General features: G+C 43.2%; 1 protein-coding gene across 2 annotated transcripts in view; it reads right to left on the reverse strand.

Moving 5' to 3' along the window:
• The window catches only part of LOC140200362 (slit homolog 3 protein-like), a 669,401-nt gene that overhangs the window by 219,494 nt on the left and 435,284 nt on the right, over positions 1-14,623 (reverse strand). For both annotated transcript variants that reach the window (XM_072263584.1, XM_072263583.1), the window contains one exon: positions 7,981-8,144. In XM_072263584.1, the coding sequence (XP_072119685.1) occupies positions 7,981-8,144 (164 nt within the window). The remainder of the gene's footprint in view (positions 1-7,980; positions 8,145-14,623) is intronic.

The following is a 14,623-nucleotide window of genomic DNA, read 5'->3' on the forward strand; positions in this document are numbered from 1 at the left end:
GAAGCATAACTCACATGCATCAGTATCTCAATGGCATAAGAATTACAGAGGCACGAGAGAGGAGCTTGCCCAGGTGGATTGGAGGAGGATACTGGCGCAGATGGTGGCAGAGCAGAGATGGATGAAGTTTCTGGGAATAGTTCACAAGGTGCAGGATATGTTGTACAGAGGAAGAAGCTCTCAAACGGCAGGGGTAGGCATCCATGGCTGACAAAGGAAGTTAAAGATTTCATAAAAGCCAAGGAAAAGGTACATGAGGGAGCAAAAGTGAGTGGGAGGTTGGATGATTGGGAAGATTTTAAAATCCAACAAAAGGCAAATAGCAAGCTATAAGAAGGGAAAAGATTAAATATGAGGGCAAACTAGCCAATAACATAAAGCAGCATACCAAAAGTTCTCTCAGTTATACGAAGAGTAAAAGGAGGGGTGAGAGTTGATATTGGACCTCTGGAAAATGATGCTGGTGAGGTAGTGATGGGGGATAAAGAAATAGCAGATGACCTTAATGGGTACTTTGCTTCGGTCTTCACTGTGAAAGATGCTAGCAGTGTTCCAAAGGTCTGTGAGTGTCAGGGAGCGGAGGGACTGACATTTCTATTACAAAATGTAAAACTGCTAGGCAAACTGAAAGGTCTTAAGGTGGATAAGTAACCTGGACCAGTTGGACTGCATCCCAGAATCCGAAGAGAGGTGCTGAAGAGATAGTAGATGCATTGGTCATGATCTTTCAAGAATCACTTGATTCTGGCATGGTCCCGGAGGACTGGAAGATTGCAAATATCACTCCACTCTTTAAGAAGGGAGAAAGGCAAAAGAAAGGAAATTATAAGGCCAGTTAGCCTAACCGCAGTAGTTGGGAAAGTGTTGGAGTCTATTATCAAAGATGAAGTTTCAGGGTCCTTAGAGACTAATGATAAAGTAAGTCAAAGTCAGCATGGTTTCTGTAAAGGGAAACCTTGCCTGACAAATCTGTTGAAGCTTTTCAAGGAAGTAACAAGTAAGGTGGACAATGGACAGACAGTGGATGTCATTTACTTGGATCTTCAGAAGGCATTTGATAAGGTGCCACACATGAAGCCACTTAATCAGATAAAATCCCACCGTGTTACAGGAAAGATACTGGCATGAATAGAGGAATGGCTGACAGGCAAGAGGTAGTGAGTGGGAATAAAATGGGCCTTTTCTGGTTGGCTGCCAGTGATGAGTGGTGTTCCTCAGGGGTCAGTATTGGGATTGCTACTTTTCACTTTGTTTGTCAATGATTTGCATAATGGAATTGATGGCTTTGTGGCAAAGTTTGCAGATGATATGAAGATAGGTGGAGGGGTAGGTAGTGTTGAGGAAGCAAAGTGATTGCAGCTGGACTCAGACATAGAAACATAGAAAACCTACAGCATAATACAGGCCCTTCAGCCCACAATGCTCTGCCAAACATGTACTTACTTTAGAAATTACCCAGGGTTACCCATAGCCTTCTATTTTTCTAAGCTCCATGTACCTATCCGGGAGTCTCTTCAAAGACCCTATTGTATCTGCTTCTGCCATCATCGCTTGCAGCCTATTCCATGCACTCACCACTCCCTACATAAAAAACCTACCCCTGACATCTCCTCTGTATCTACTTCCAAGCACCTTAAAATTGTGTTCTCTTGTGTTAGCCATTTCAGCCCTGGGAAAAAGCCTCTGACTATCCACATGATCAATGCCTCTCATCATTTTATACACTTCTATCAGGTCACCTCTCATCCTCCAGCACTCCAAGGAAAAAAGGTCGAGTTCCCTTAACCTATTTTCATAAGGCATGCTCCCCAATCCAGGCAATATCCTTGGAAAAATTGGAAAAATGGGCAAAAAAGTGGCAGATGGAAAACAGTCTAGGGAAATGTCTGATAATGCATTTTGGTAAAAGGAACAATTGGGTAGACTATTATCTAAATGGGGAGAATGTTCAGACCTCAGAAGTGCACAGGGACTAAAGAGTCCTCATGCAAGACTCCCAGAAGGTTAATTTACAGAATAAGTCTGTGGTAAAGATGGCAAATGCAATGTTGGCATTTATTTCAAGGGGATTAGAATATAAAAGCAAGGAGATAATGCTAAGGCTTTATAAGACACTAGTTAGGCTGCACATGGAGTACTGTTAACTGTTTTAGGCACCATATCGTAGAAAGGATATGTTGTCATTGGAAAGAACCCATAGGAAGTTCCCAAGGATGATTCCGGGAATGATGGGGTTGACATATGAGGAGCAGTTGGCAGCTCTGGTTCTGTACTCACTGGGATTTAGAAGAATGTCGGGAGGCGGGGGGGAATCTCATTGAAGCCTACCGAATGTTGAAAGGGCTAGATAGGGTGGGTGTGGAGAGGACGTTTCCTGTGGTGGGGGTATCCAGAACCAGAGGGCACTGCCTCAAAATTGAGGGGTGACTCTTTAGAACTCAGGTTTTTTTAGCCAGCGAGTAGTGAATCTGTGGAATGCTCTGCCAGAGACTGCGGTGGAGGACAAGTCCGTACGTATATTTAAGGCAGAAGTTGATTGTTTTCTGATTGGTCAGGGCATCAAAGGATATGGTGAAAAGGCAGGTGTATGGGGTTGAGTGGGATCTAGGATTAACCATGATGGAATGTTGGAGTAGACTCAATAGGCTGAATGGCCTAATTCTGTTCCTATGTCTTATGGTCTAAGCCTCACAATACACCTGACACAAAGGTACACAAACTTTACTCCATCCGGTCCGGTCCAGCAATTTCAGATTAAAAAGCCAAGGCACCCCATTCAATCCATCTGCAACAGAGTTAAACTCTGAAACTCCTCATCCATTTTAACACCGTCAGAATTAAATATTAAAACTTCTCATGTAATCCAAAAACATAATGATCAAATCTTGGTATTTCTTATGCAATCCAACACTCCTTAGCCACCACCAGAGATCAGTTATGAGAGGCATGAAATTGTTCTATGAACTAACTATCTAGAATCCTGCAGGGCATTGTTCTATTTCAGTCCCCATTCCATGTAGCCCAAGGAGGACAGTAAATATTGCCATGTCAGTGCCGCTCATTTGATCAAAAAAAAGTAATACACTGTATAACATATACGAACATATGAAATACGAGCAGGAGATGGCTATTCAGTATTTCAAGAGATCCTGTAGATGCTGGAAATCCAAAGCAACACACAAAATGCTGGAAGAACTCAACAGGTCAGGCAGTATCAACGAAGGGGAGTAAACTGTTGAAATTTTAGGTTGAGACCAGTCCCCAGTCCTGCCTGACCTGTTGTGTTTCTCCAGCATTTTGTATGTTACGATGGCTATTGGTGACTGGATCCCAATCTATCCGTAACTCTTGATTCCACTGTATTCCAACTTTGGAAACACAATGCATTGCTGACCCTATGAAAACTCAGTATTCTGCTTGTAACCTTATCTATTAATACCCAGAAGTAGGTGAATTAGAATATCCAAACACAAGTGACAAATGAAGATGACTGTAGGTAGAACATTTGGGCATCGCGAAGAAAATGTTCCATCTGTAGCAATCTGAATAATCCAGAAATAGCTCATAATATTATGTTGAATCTTTGAGATTACCTACTTACTTACCGCCCATTATGCCACTGGCATTTAGGGCAGCAATGAAGGTTCTCCATCTCTCTCTGCCCTTGGCCACTCAGATATAGAAGGATTCTTCATTGTTGTTTTTATAACGATTTTGTTTTATCAGTTGGTAGCCCTGAGCTGAACCCCTGAACCTGGAGGACCAAAGGACCTTTCTTAATCTGGCCCATACCCTTTGGCCTGTTTGGCATGGTTGACCCTATGAATAGCCAAAGCAAAAAGCCCTGACTCCAGCCAACATAGCTCTCCAGATCATTGAGTCATGCAAGCCTCCAAACCACAACAAGGTTGTGGTCCTCTTTGAGGCTTTGAGATTAACCTAGACTTTTATGATCATGATGAAATAGTTTGTATGGCCTGCATGTTGTTGCTTCAGTCTTGGTCTTGCTGCTATGTGATACTCTTGTCCCAAAGCCTTGGCAGTGGGAAAAAGGTCAAGTCTCCAGCAACACAGTCTCTTGGAGGAACTCAGGGGGTCAAGTAGCACCTGTATGAAGAAAGATCTTGTCACCATTTTGGGTTGAAACCCTGCACTAAGACTGAGAGTAGAGAAGAGAGGAGAAGAGGAGTGACAAGAAAAGATTTGGAGGCAACTGGTGGATGGTGAAGTGGTGTAAGATAACAGGCAGGTAGGGCAGATGAGCAAGTTGGCAGACTGGGGCAGGTGAATGATAGATGGAGGCTGACAAGGAGAGTGACAAGAAAGCAAAACAGCAGATGGAGCAAGACTGGAGGAGTGGAGTGTGAAAAAGCCGCTGGACAAACATTAGCAGGAATACAAGGCCATACCAAAGCTGGATTTGGATAAGGAATGGAGGTGAGACTGGGAACCATTAATGAAGACAAGAGAGGTGAACAACAGTTGGTATCAGATGAGGGGCATGAGTGTCTGGGGTGTGGGGTGGGGGAGTTAAGCAGGTGGAAAGAGTCAGTAGGGACCATAGGAGAAAGATGGGTGAGGGGAAAGCTGGGGGTAGATGGGAAGAGGCATGGAAATGGGAGGACTGGAGGATTAGAAGGACAAGGTGCAAGAAGGGATGGAAAAATGCCAAATCTGGAGCACTGAATGCTACAGTAGACAAGCTGAGAGGAGATCCATGCTAAACTTTGCCTCACCAAAAGAGACTTCTGAGATCCCTGGATGGTGGCGAGGGAAGACGTGCAAACACAAGTGCTACATCTTTTAAGAGGGCAAGGGAAAGTGCCAGGGGTAAAGAGGGATGGGTATGGAGGAATGAGGGGACTAGGCGGTCATGGAAGGAATGGCCCCTGAGGAAGGCGGGAAGCAGTGTGGATGAGGTAATGTCACTGACGGTGGGATCATATTGCAAATGGCAGAACTGGCCAAGGATGATATGCTGGATACACAGGGTCATAGGGTGAAAGGTAAGACCAGGAGAAATCTATCTCTGTTCTGTTTGGAAGAAGGCGGGCTGAGAGGAGTATGAGAAACAGGGGAGATGAGAGAGAGGACCTCATCAACCACCACGGAAGGGAAGAGCCACACTTCCTGAAAAAGGAGGACATTTTAGAAAGCCTCATTTTGAAAGCGGATGCAGCAGAGTCAGGGAAACTGGAAGAATGGAATAGCATCCTTACAAGACACGGCGTGGGAAGATGTATAGTTTAAGTAGCTGTGGGAGTTGATGGGTGCATAATAGTTTGAAAGAGAGATTGATTCCTGAGATGGGGTCTGTAATTGGGGTTGTTAGAATAGGGCTTTTCTGCAATGAATTTCACAAAGTCACCAAGAAATTCCCCGCTCTGTCCCCTCTCGTGCTTGACTCCCCACTGTAGGAGACATTCTCTCAATGTCCAGGATGTCTAAGCCTTTCAATATTTGATGACTTCAATGAGATCCCACTTCAACCTTCTTGTCTCCAGCAAGTACAGACCCAAAGCTATCAAACTCTTCTCATATGTTAACCCTTCATTCCATGAACTTTCTTTGGACCCTCTCTCCTGCCAGCAAAGGGATCGACAGGAGTGGATCATTTACAGTACGGTTTTGATCCCAGTGCTCGTCCAAGTGAACCAATGGGGAATGAATTCACCCCATGAGTGACTGAGGTGGAAGCTGTGTCTGATCCACAAAAGTGAATTACATCCAAAAGAGCCTAGTTCTGTTTTCCAAGTGTTGTGAGTTGCCATGGAAATGGATGCAATTGCCTCATACCTTAAAAGTAAGTTACCTATAGGCACATAGTGCTGAGAACAACAGTGTCTCAGGCTCCAGACTCTTTGAAGTTAAGAACATTAAATTGAATTTTACTGTTTGTCAGACTGAGCTGCACAGACCAACATCAACAGAAAGTAACCTCAAAGGGCTCCTGAAAACACCCATAAGCCGTGATCAGTACATTAAAATTACCTATTTTCTACTCTAACTGCACAATGATGACTGTCAACACGGGAGAAGTTTATGAAAGCATAATGGATCCATTCTCACGTTACGCAAACAGCTATGAAAAATGTCTTCATTCCAAACTCTGATTCAGGTAGAAAACCCTTCATCGGAAATTCCAAGATCCGAAAAACTCTAAACTCCAAATTTATTTTGAACACTGAATGATATCACAAATGGAAAATTCCACTAGCAGCTGGGGAGGTTCCCAGGACAAGTGTCTGCACACCACAGACAGTTCTGAGAAGTGACCTCACATACATAATGAACACAAGTTAATGAAAAATAGAAAAACACTGCATGAAGAGAAAAATGAAGATCTCAGTTGTATATTTGTCAGTGTGGAGCTTAACGGTATGCTGATTGTGAAATGAGCAAAGATCTATCATGACGAACGAAAATTGAAGGCAAGTATTTCATACACAAAATTATTAGAAGTATTGTATAAAACTACCCTCACCCCTCCCGTCATAGTTGCTGTGGAATAGTGACTGTTTGAAATCGATGGTGGATATGAAGCCAATCGCAGCGCTGGAACCCAGTAATAGATATGGTTGGGGGTGTTAATTCAGTCAGTGGAGGACCCAGCCCAATCACGTCAGACTGTGCTTTCACTGTAGACTGTTCATTCAGAGAGCTTCTCACCAACTGGACATATGCTGCATATCTAATGTAAATGGATTTTGTATTTGGACTTGTCTCCCATCCCCAAGGTATCTTATTATATAGATGCAAATATTCCAAAATCCAAAAAGCTCAGAAATCTGAAACACTTCTGGCCCCCAAGCATTTGAAGAAGGGATGGTCAGCCTGTGTTATCTCCCCCCGTTATGACTGAACCTTTCTATTTGCAGCTGTAGCTCTCTCTGTGACATGCTGGGAGACTGGGTTCAACTGACTGGCCACTTATGCTGCCTGTAAAAATTCACTCATTCATATGCAGATCGTATGCAAGACCAGCAATTATTAATCAACCCTAAATGGCTTTGAGAAGGCAGTTATCGTGGATAACTGATTGTTAGAATTTTGGCCCAGCCATAACAAAGAGATGATGGTACATGTCCAAGTCAGAATGGAGACTGAGCTGGGGAGGATGACATAGCTGTCATTCATGCTGAATATGAACACAGGTTAAGAACGGGACATAGACTATGCAGATACATTATACATTAAGGGTTGGTACAGCTAGCAGAGAGCAGGATAAGACAGATCTAGATTTCAGTTCAAATTCCAGAGGTGTGTTGATGAACCATTCTTGTGAGAGAGAATTAAAATCGCCTCAGTTGTTCACACTGGAGTATTGACAGTGAAATAAGGTGGTACTTAATCCTTAAAAACTGAATTTGAATGACAAAACATTACCACTATTGATCATAAGTATCCTCTAAAATGAAGCCCTGATCTCATGATCACAAAGACATGGAATTCCTCTTAATTTGGCACTGAAAAGCTGATGCATGGTCAATAAAAGGCTCTTACCTTCCTGTGCCCCCGCCCCCCGAGGAGCAATGGAGCAGAACAAAACAGATCGAGCTTTTTAGTACCAAGTCATTAACCTAAAATATTAACTCTCTTTCTCTACCCACAGATACTGCCTGACCTGTTGAGTATTTCCAGCACTCTTCACTTTTACCTCAGTTTTCTTGTTGCTGCAGTTTTGTTTTGCTTTAGGGCACCGATATCAAAATACTTCATTGACCTATAAAGGTTCTTATAATTGCTAATCACGCAGGTCTACCAATTGAAACCTGAAACTTTTCCACAGAAGTATAAACTCTAAAGTTAATCTTGTAATTCCACAGACTATTTTTATAATAGTTATAGATGGTTTTGTTTAAAAAAAGGAATTAAAAAGCAAGTCCAGGTTATGTCATTCCATATAACTCACTGTGGGAAGAGATAATGTTCACTGGTAAAAACACTAAGCTTCTTAATATCTCTATTATGATTTCTTACCACTGCAGACAAATTCCTTCTTTTGAACATCAGCAATGTAAAGGCCCCTCAGATGAGTGGGGCCCGTGCACTGGGCATATTGACCGATGGGACGTCGTTGACGGAGCCAGTCAGACAGCCAGGCCAGGTGGCAGTTGCACATCAAATTGTTGGAGTGAAGCCGTCTGAGGAAAGTTGAGAAGACAAGGTAAGAAAAAGTAAACGAGGTATAGACTTCCGTGCGTACACTTACAAAAAAAACAAAACCGACAGCAGAGTGGTGCAGATTTGAATTCTTCTGATGTCCAAAGAAGATTTTAAATTGATGACTTACAGTCTTACTTTTAATTGCAACTCACACAAGAAAGATAAAGGTGTAGTGGTTACCAACCATAGTGCTGAGATCCCACAGACCCATAGATTGGATCTTGCCCTTCATACTGCTCCGTAACGAAAACGAAAATCTCTCTATTCTTGTTACTCGAGAGACAGCTGGAAATATGTTCATTTTGCATCCAATAGGGAAAAAAAACCTGACAGAAAAATCCTCTGATAGCACACATTTTTTTTTCTTTTCACTAACACTTGTGTTCAGAGTGTTGAATGCTCCACTCAAAATATTCAAACCTCTCTGTTCTATAGTCAGACGTTTTTCACTAGACTCGGTAGGGAGGGAGGTTGGGGAGGGAGGGAGGAGGTTGGTGGGGAGGTGGGAAGGAGGGGGAAGGGGGTGATGATAATGACTGAAGTCAAGTGGCTGTTGTCATGCCAACCTACAAACAGACGCATTTCCTTTGTAAAAACTGCTATTTGTCATTTACCTCTGCAGTCCCTCTCATCCATATAAATGTCATTCTCCTTTCTTGCTACTTATTTATGTTGCAGGCACAACTGATGAGCATTTATACAAAATACCTTCCAGATTTTTTTCCATTACCTTCCCACAGAAGCTAAAAACGCAATGAGTTTATTACCTGGGGGACGAGTATCGAAGGAAATAATTTTCTTTTTTAAATAAGCAATTCAGAAAGCTGGCTGATTCAGATAGAAACAGGGCAATCTCAACTTCTGCGCATTCCCCCATGACTGTGCTCCATTGTATTTCTGGCATAACGTTCCAACAGCTGGCTCATCCTGTTCACTTCGACAGTCGGCTTGCCACTACACTGCTTGCTGGGCTGCCTGCTTCGCATCACTTAAAGAGCGAGTATCATTCAGAATTCACCATAATTTAATAAAGAGCAGCAAGGAACTCCAATTCCATTTCATATATTTAATATAATATTAGATAGTTTAAATATGTGTGGCTTGCTTTGTACACAGAGAGCTCTCTCCACATGCCCCGTATCCATTCCCCCACTAACCCCCCATCATTTCCTGAATGTGCTTACTTTTTGCTAAGTATTGAGTCTCAGAGACTAGTTAACCAAGAGAGGCATCACAATCTGCTCAATATTCATAGCCATCATCTGCACATGACCACTTTCCAATAGCTCGCTCTGCTTTATTTGTTCATAATGAGAGTCTTTCTTGGACTTTTTCATTCTCCCACATCAAAGCACTGAGACTAATTGCAGAAACTCAAGAAGCAATCCAGTCCAAACTAGTTGATCCTGTAATGTTGATATCTTTGATGATATAAAACTAGTAATAATGAGCCCTAGCAAGATTTTGTGCTCAGCTTAATGTTCACTGGTTGAAATCTAGTTCCCCTTCGACTAGAGTTTTGATCCCCTGTCCAGACTCAGTGTCCAATTTTATTCCAGGGCATGTCGCATAGGACTTGCAATTTGATTTTTAAGCAGAATCTTAGCTCTCCCTTATGCACACATACACTACTCATCACTCGGATTATCAGTATTTCTTCCCATTGGCTAGTTAGAACATAATTCAAGAAGTTTCTGAGGAATAGCTTAGGTTATTCACATAAATGAAAATCAGGTCAAATCTGCCTAGCAATGTAACAGCTTAACTGTACACAACTGAAAAGTGATACTTTCTTAGAGTGAAGCCAAACAACATTTCTATGTCATTTCTTGCCCCCTTGCCAATTTGATAAGCACTTCGGAAGTGTTTTCTTCTTAGAGTCACATAGAATGACATTAATCTTTCCTCTTGAACAATGCTGGAGTATTTGGAGTAACAGCATACCTGACATTGGCCTCTTCTTGGACAATATGATCTTTCCATGCAGTGTCAGTTGAAGATCCCTGTCTTGACTTGACTTCATTCTAGGGTTTCCTCCCCAACCCAGCTCTCCCACCCCACAATGTCTCTGGCTCCATCACCAATACCCAGCCTATCCATGCATCCACAATTCTAGGGTCCCAGTCCCTTCTCCAACTTGTCCCAGACCTGCTTCTCCACCGACTGCAAGGGACCAAACTATCACTACCATGAGCCCCATGATCCCACCATTTAACACTTCTCACCCACCCAATGGGCTCTTGAGCAAGAACTCTTTGGGGGGGCTTTTGCTACTGCTTGCATGGTGGGGGGCAGGGTCAGTGCCTCTGCTGGTGCAAGTGGGGGGAAGGGAGGGGAGGGTTGATGGTTCTGATGCTGCTTGTGTGTGGGAGGGAGGGAGGCTTAGGGTTCTGATGTTACTATCATTTATTTGTTGGGGTTTCTTGTTTTGTGGATGTCTGTGAAGTGTGTGTGTGTATGTTGTGTGTGTGTGTGTGTGTTTGTGTGTGTGTGTGTGTGTGTGTGTGTGGTGTGTGTGTGTGTGAGTGTGTGTTTGTGTGTGTGTGTGTGCGTGTGTGTTTGTGTGCGTGTGTGAGTGTGTGCGTGTGTGTGTGTGTATGTGTGTGTGTGCGTGCATGTGTGTGTTTGTGTGTGTGTGTGTGTGTGTGTGTGTATGGTGTGTGTGTGTGTGTGTGTGAGTGTGTGTGTGTGTGTGTGTGTGTGTGTGTGTGTGCGCCCTTAACTCCTGGTGGAGTCGTCAATCTCTTTTGCACTGATCTTTTTGGTATGCTCATCGTACGGCATGTCTTGGGCATCTGAAACCTGGCGAAGCCCATCCCTCTCCAGGTTTTTTTTTACGAGTTCGAGTTGTTAGCGTCCAAGGGAGCCAGCCGGATTCGAACTCGGGACCTCTTGCCCCGAAGTCCAGCGCTGGTGCCACCTCGGCACCAGCTGGCTCCGTGAAGCATAAGAATTTCATGTTGTAACTATATACATTCTCTGATATTAAATTGAAACATTTGAACCACCTTTTGCTCCGAACCACCACTTTTTAAAATATGCTGGATTCCCCCCCCACCCTTAAACTCGCAGCCATTAATTTAAATCTTGTCCACCCTCTGATTCCACCCACATACACCATAGATCTCCATCATCCAAGCATATTGGTGTCAAGAATTACCACCATCACTGCCTTTTTCTTGGGGCTCAGACCAATATTTGGAAGTGTAGAGCTTTCTGACATACGTTTCTGCATGGGGCAGGCAGGGGTCTGCCCTGATCAATGAACAAAGGACACCTGTTACGAGACAATACTGCAAACTCATTAAAACCTCTGTGTGTAAATTCACACAAGCCCTGAAGTAATCTCAGAGAGAAACAAAGCCAAAGCACAGAGAGATCATTTACACACCAACAAACCTAATCAATATACATAAATTAAATATTACATTTATTATTTCAGTTGATGTGAAATAATACATTAAGTTAGGGCTGACAACAGGAATTCTGCAGATGCTGGAAATTCAAGCAACACACATCAAAGTTGCTGGTGAACGCAGCAGGCCAGGCAGCATCTGTAGGAAGAGGTGCAGTCGACGTTTCAGGCCGAGACCCTTCGTCAGGACTCGGCCTGAAACGTCGACTGCACCTCTTCCTACAGATGCTGCCTGGCCTGTTGCGTTCACCAGCAACTTTGATGTGTGTTGCTTAAGTTAGGGCTGGATTGACACATTGGCTGTGTATTTTAAATTATAACGAACAATTTCTGCGACTTATCTTGCAGCTTTCTTAACTTGCCTAATTCTCTGGCCTTCAGGGTGTACAGAAGCTAAGGAGTGATTCTCTGAATTGCTTCCATCTCAGTGCTACTCAGATACTATATCAAGGCATCTGCCAAGCATTGCAAGTCTTTGCAAAGCCATTTGAATTTCTGTGATGAAGGATTATGCCTTTAACTGTAGAATTCTGAACTGCATTCGCTTGGTAAACAAACAAATCTTGACAGGACTAGGTCTGGTGACAGCTAAAAATATTCATATAGACAAGGTCGAGGCACATTCAAGGTGAAGTCAGGGCGAGTGGAGTGAAGGAGAGGCAGATTCGGGGTCCACCCGCTTAAACCAAGAGCGAGGTTTGAATGATCTAACCACCGAGCTGATTTGGAAAGTTCTGGTATGAACTGGAATGTGGCTGTGGGGTCCAGGACCAGAGTGTACCAATGCAACCGAGCCCAGGTCTTAAAGCAAAGAACAACCGGATGCTCGGACAATTTAAACACCGGGCCAGATGGATTAAAAAGACAGAGGGTTAGGAGCAGAGGTGAGGGTCAGGCTGGCTCTGCTCACTTCTCGGCAGCGTTTACTTCGCTCCTCGCTGAACGGAGGCTGCGGCCTGCTCCCGCTGCTAAAAGCTTCGTGTTTGCGGACTCACTTTATTCTAAATGCTATTCGCTTACTTTTATTGTTTGCACGATTTGTTTTCTCTCTCTCTCTCTGCATATTGGGTGTTTGTCGGTCTCTTTTTTTATGGGTTCTTTGGGGTTTCTTTGTTTTGCAGCTGTCTGTAAGGAGACGAACCTCAGTGTTGTACAATGTATACAAACTTTGTGAATAAATGTACTTTGAACTTTGCTTTACCTGCTTTGGGACATAACCTTTCAACCCAGCAGTGCAAGGCTAAAGTCTGTGGTGAAATATGTGGATTTATGTGATCACCTGTGTGCTGTGGCTGGCCTTGAGAAGGTTATGGTCAAACTTCCCTTGGGCTTGGTGCCATTCATACAATCGGGCAGCTTGGATGGGGTCCTGCTCCACTCTGCCAAAACTCACTCTTTACAGGATCAGAGTACTTCACCTTCTCCTTTCTCTTCTTTTCTCCTCAAGTATTATTCCAATTACCTTTTGAAGGCTACTATTGAACCTATATCACCACCCTGTCAGAAGCATATCCAAATCCTAATAAATTCATGCTTAAAAAAGCCTGAAACCCCGCTACGTTGAACTATTTTTAATTGGATAGGGAAGATAACAGAAAACTCAAAGGGCTGGAACATAAACCAAATGTGCTATTAAAAAGTCAATAGAATATAAAAGAATCATATCCTTGTAAGAGAAATTATTCTTATTCCTTCAATGTAGCCTATGTAACAAGTTCCTAAACCTATTACAAATGCAAAGCATGGTCTCACACATGTTATTATATCTTCTTCAGTATAGCTGATAGACTATTTGCTGTAATTGTGCACTATGTAAAGCTCTGCCAACCCTTTTCTTTCTTCACAATGTAACCATTTCTCTCCATACGTGCTAAAGCTAGATAAACTCCAGGTCCTCCAGCAACGTGTGTTAGTTAAAGTTGTTTGTAAAAGTTCGCATTCTGAAATTGTTAAAATGTTTAGACTTCGGCCCAGTATTTGCAGGGAGGTGGAGAGGCAGTAGGAGATTGCGTCAGGTGGCCAAGAAATCTGGAAACATGAGGTTCTGAAAATTTTAACCACAGCAATACACACAAAATGCTGGTGGAACGCAGCAGGCCAGGCTGCATCTATAGGTAGAAGTACAGTCGAGGTTTCAGGTTGAGACCCTTCGTCAGGACTAATGGAGAAAAGAGATAGTAAGAGATTTGAAAGTGTGAGGGGGAGGGGGAGACCTGAAATGATAGGAGAAGACAGGAGGGGGAGGGGATGAAGCTAAGAGCTGGGAAGTTGACTGGCAAAAGAGATACAAGGCACAGCATCTCACTTAAATCATCGTCACACCACTTAATGCACGATAGCTGTCCATCCAAACTGAGGTGCTGGCCAATGGCTGGGCTGAAGGGTTTGATGTATAGACCACAGCAGACTACAGAAAAACAAGGAAGTGAGGTGCAGAGAAACAGAGAGATGGAGGTTGGGAAGATACTTTTATGGCAGCAGTTTAAAATGCGGTTTATAGGGAGGTATTTCTAGAGGGGTAGAATTTTTGCTCTACTCAGCCTACAATGCTTTATATTTAGCTTGTGAAAGTAACAACTCCCACTTTCATTTAACTGGTGGCTTTCCCAGGCTCTGGAAAAATGAACCTACGTCCATTAAACCCATATATTTGTGAGCTGAATGGCCTGTTGTTGTACTGTTCTATGTTCCATAATGAAAGTACTCAAATGTTATATGTAATTTCTGACTTGTCCCGAGAACAAGTCGCTCATTCAATAGCCAACTTGCTCCGGTTAAGTGGGCTTGCAGCAGAATGAAATGGAGATCCCAACTTTAAGAAGTCAGCATCCCCTTTACCCCAAGGCCTCCACTTGCCTCTGCTTAGTCCCACTCTTAACCCCAGTGGCTTGGGCTCAATCCTGCACTGGGATGTGTGTGTGGAGTTTATTTGTTCTTTCTGTGACTGCACAGGTTTCACTACTGTGCTCTAGATTACCCCACATCCCAAAGATGTTCAAGTTGAGAAGCTAATTGGCTGCTGGGGAGCACTGAAATATCTTT

The sequence above is a fragment of the Mobula birostris genome, chromosome 7 (genome assembly GCF_030028105.1).
Source record: "Mobula birostris isolate sMobBir1 chromosome 7, sMobBir1.hap1, whole genome shotgun sequence".
Lineage (NCBI taxonomy): Eukaryota > Metazoa > Chordata > Chondrichthyes > Myliobatiformes > Myliobatidae > Mobula > Mobula birostris.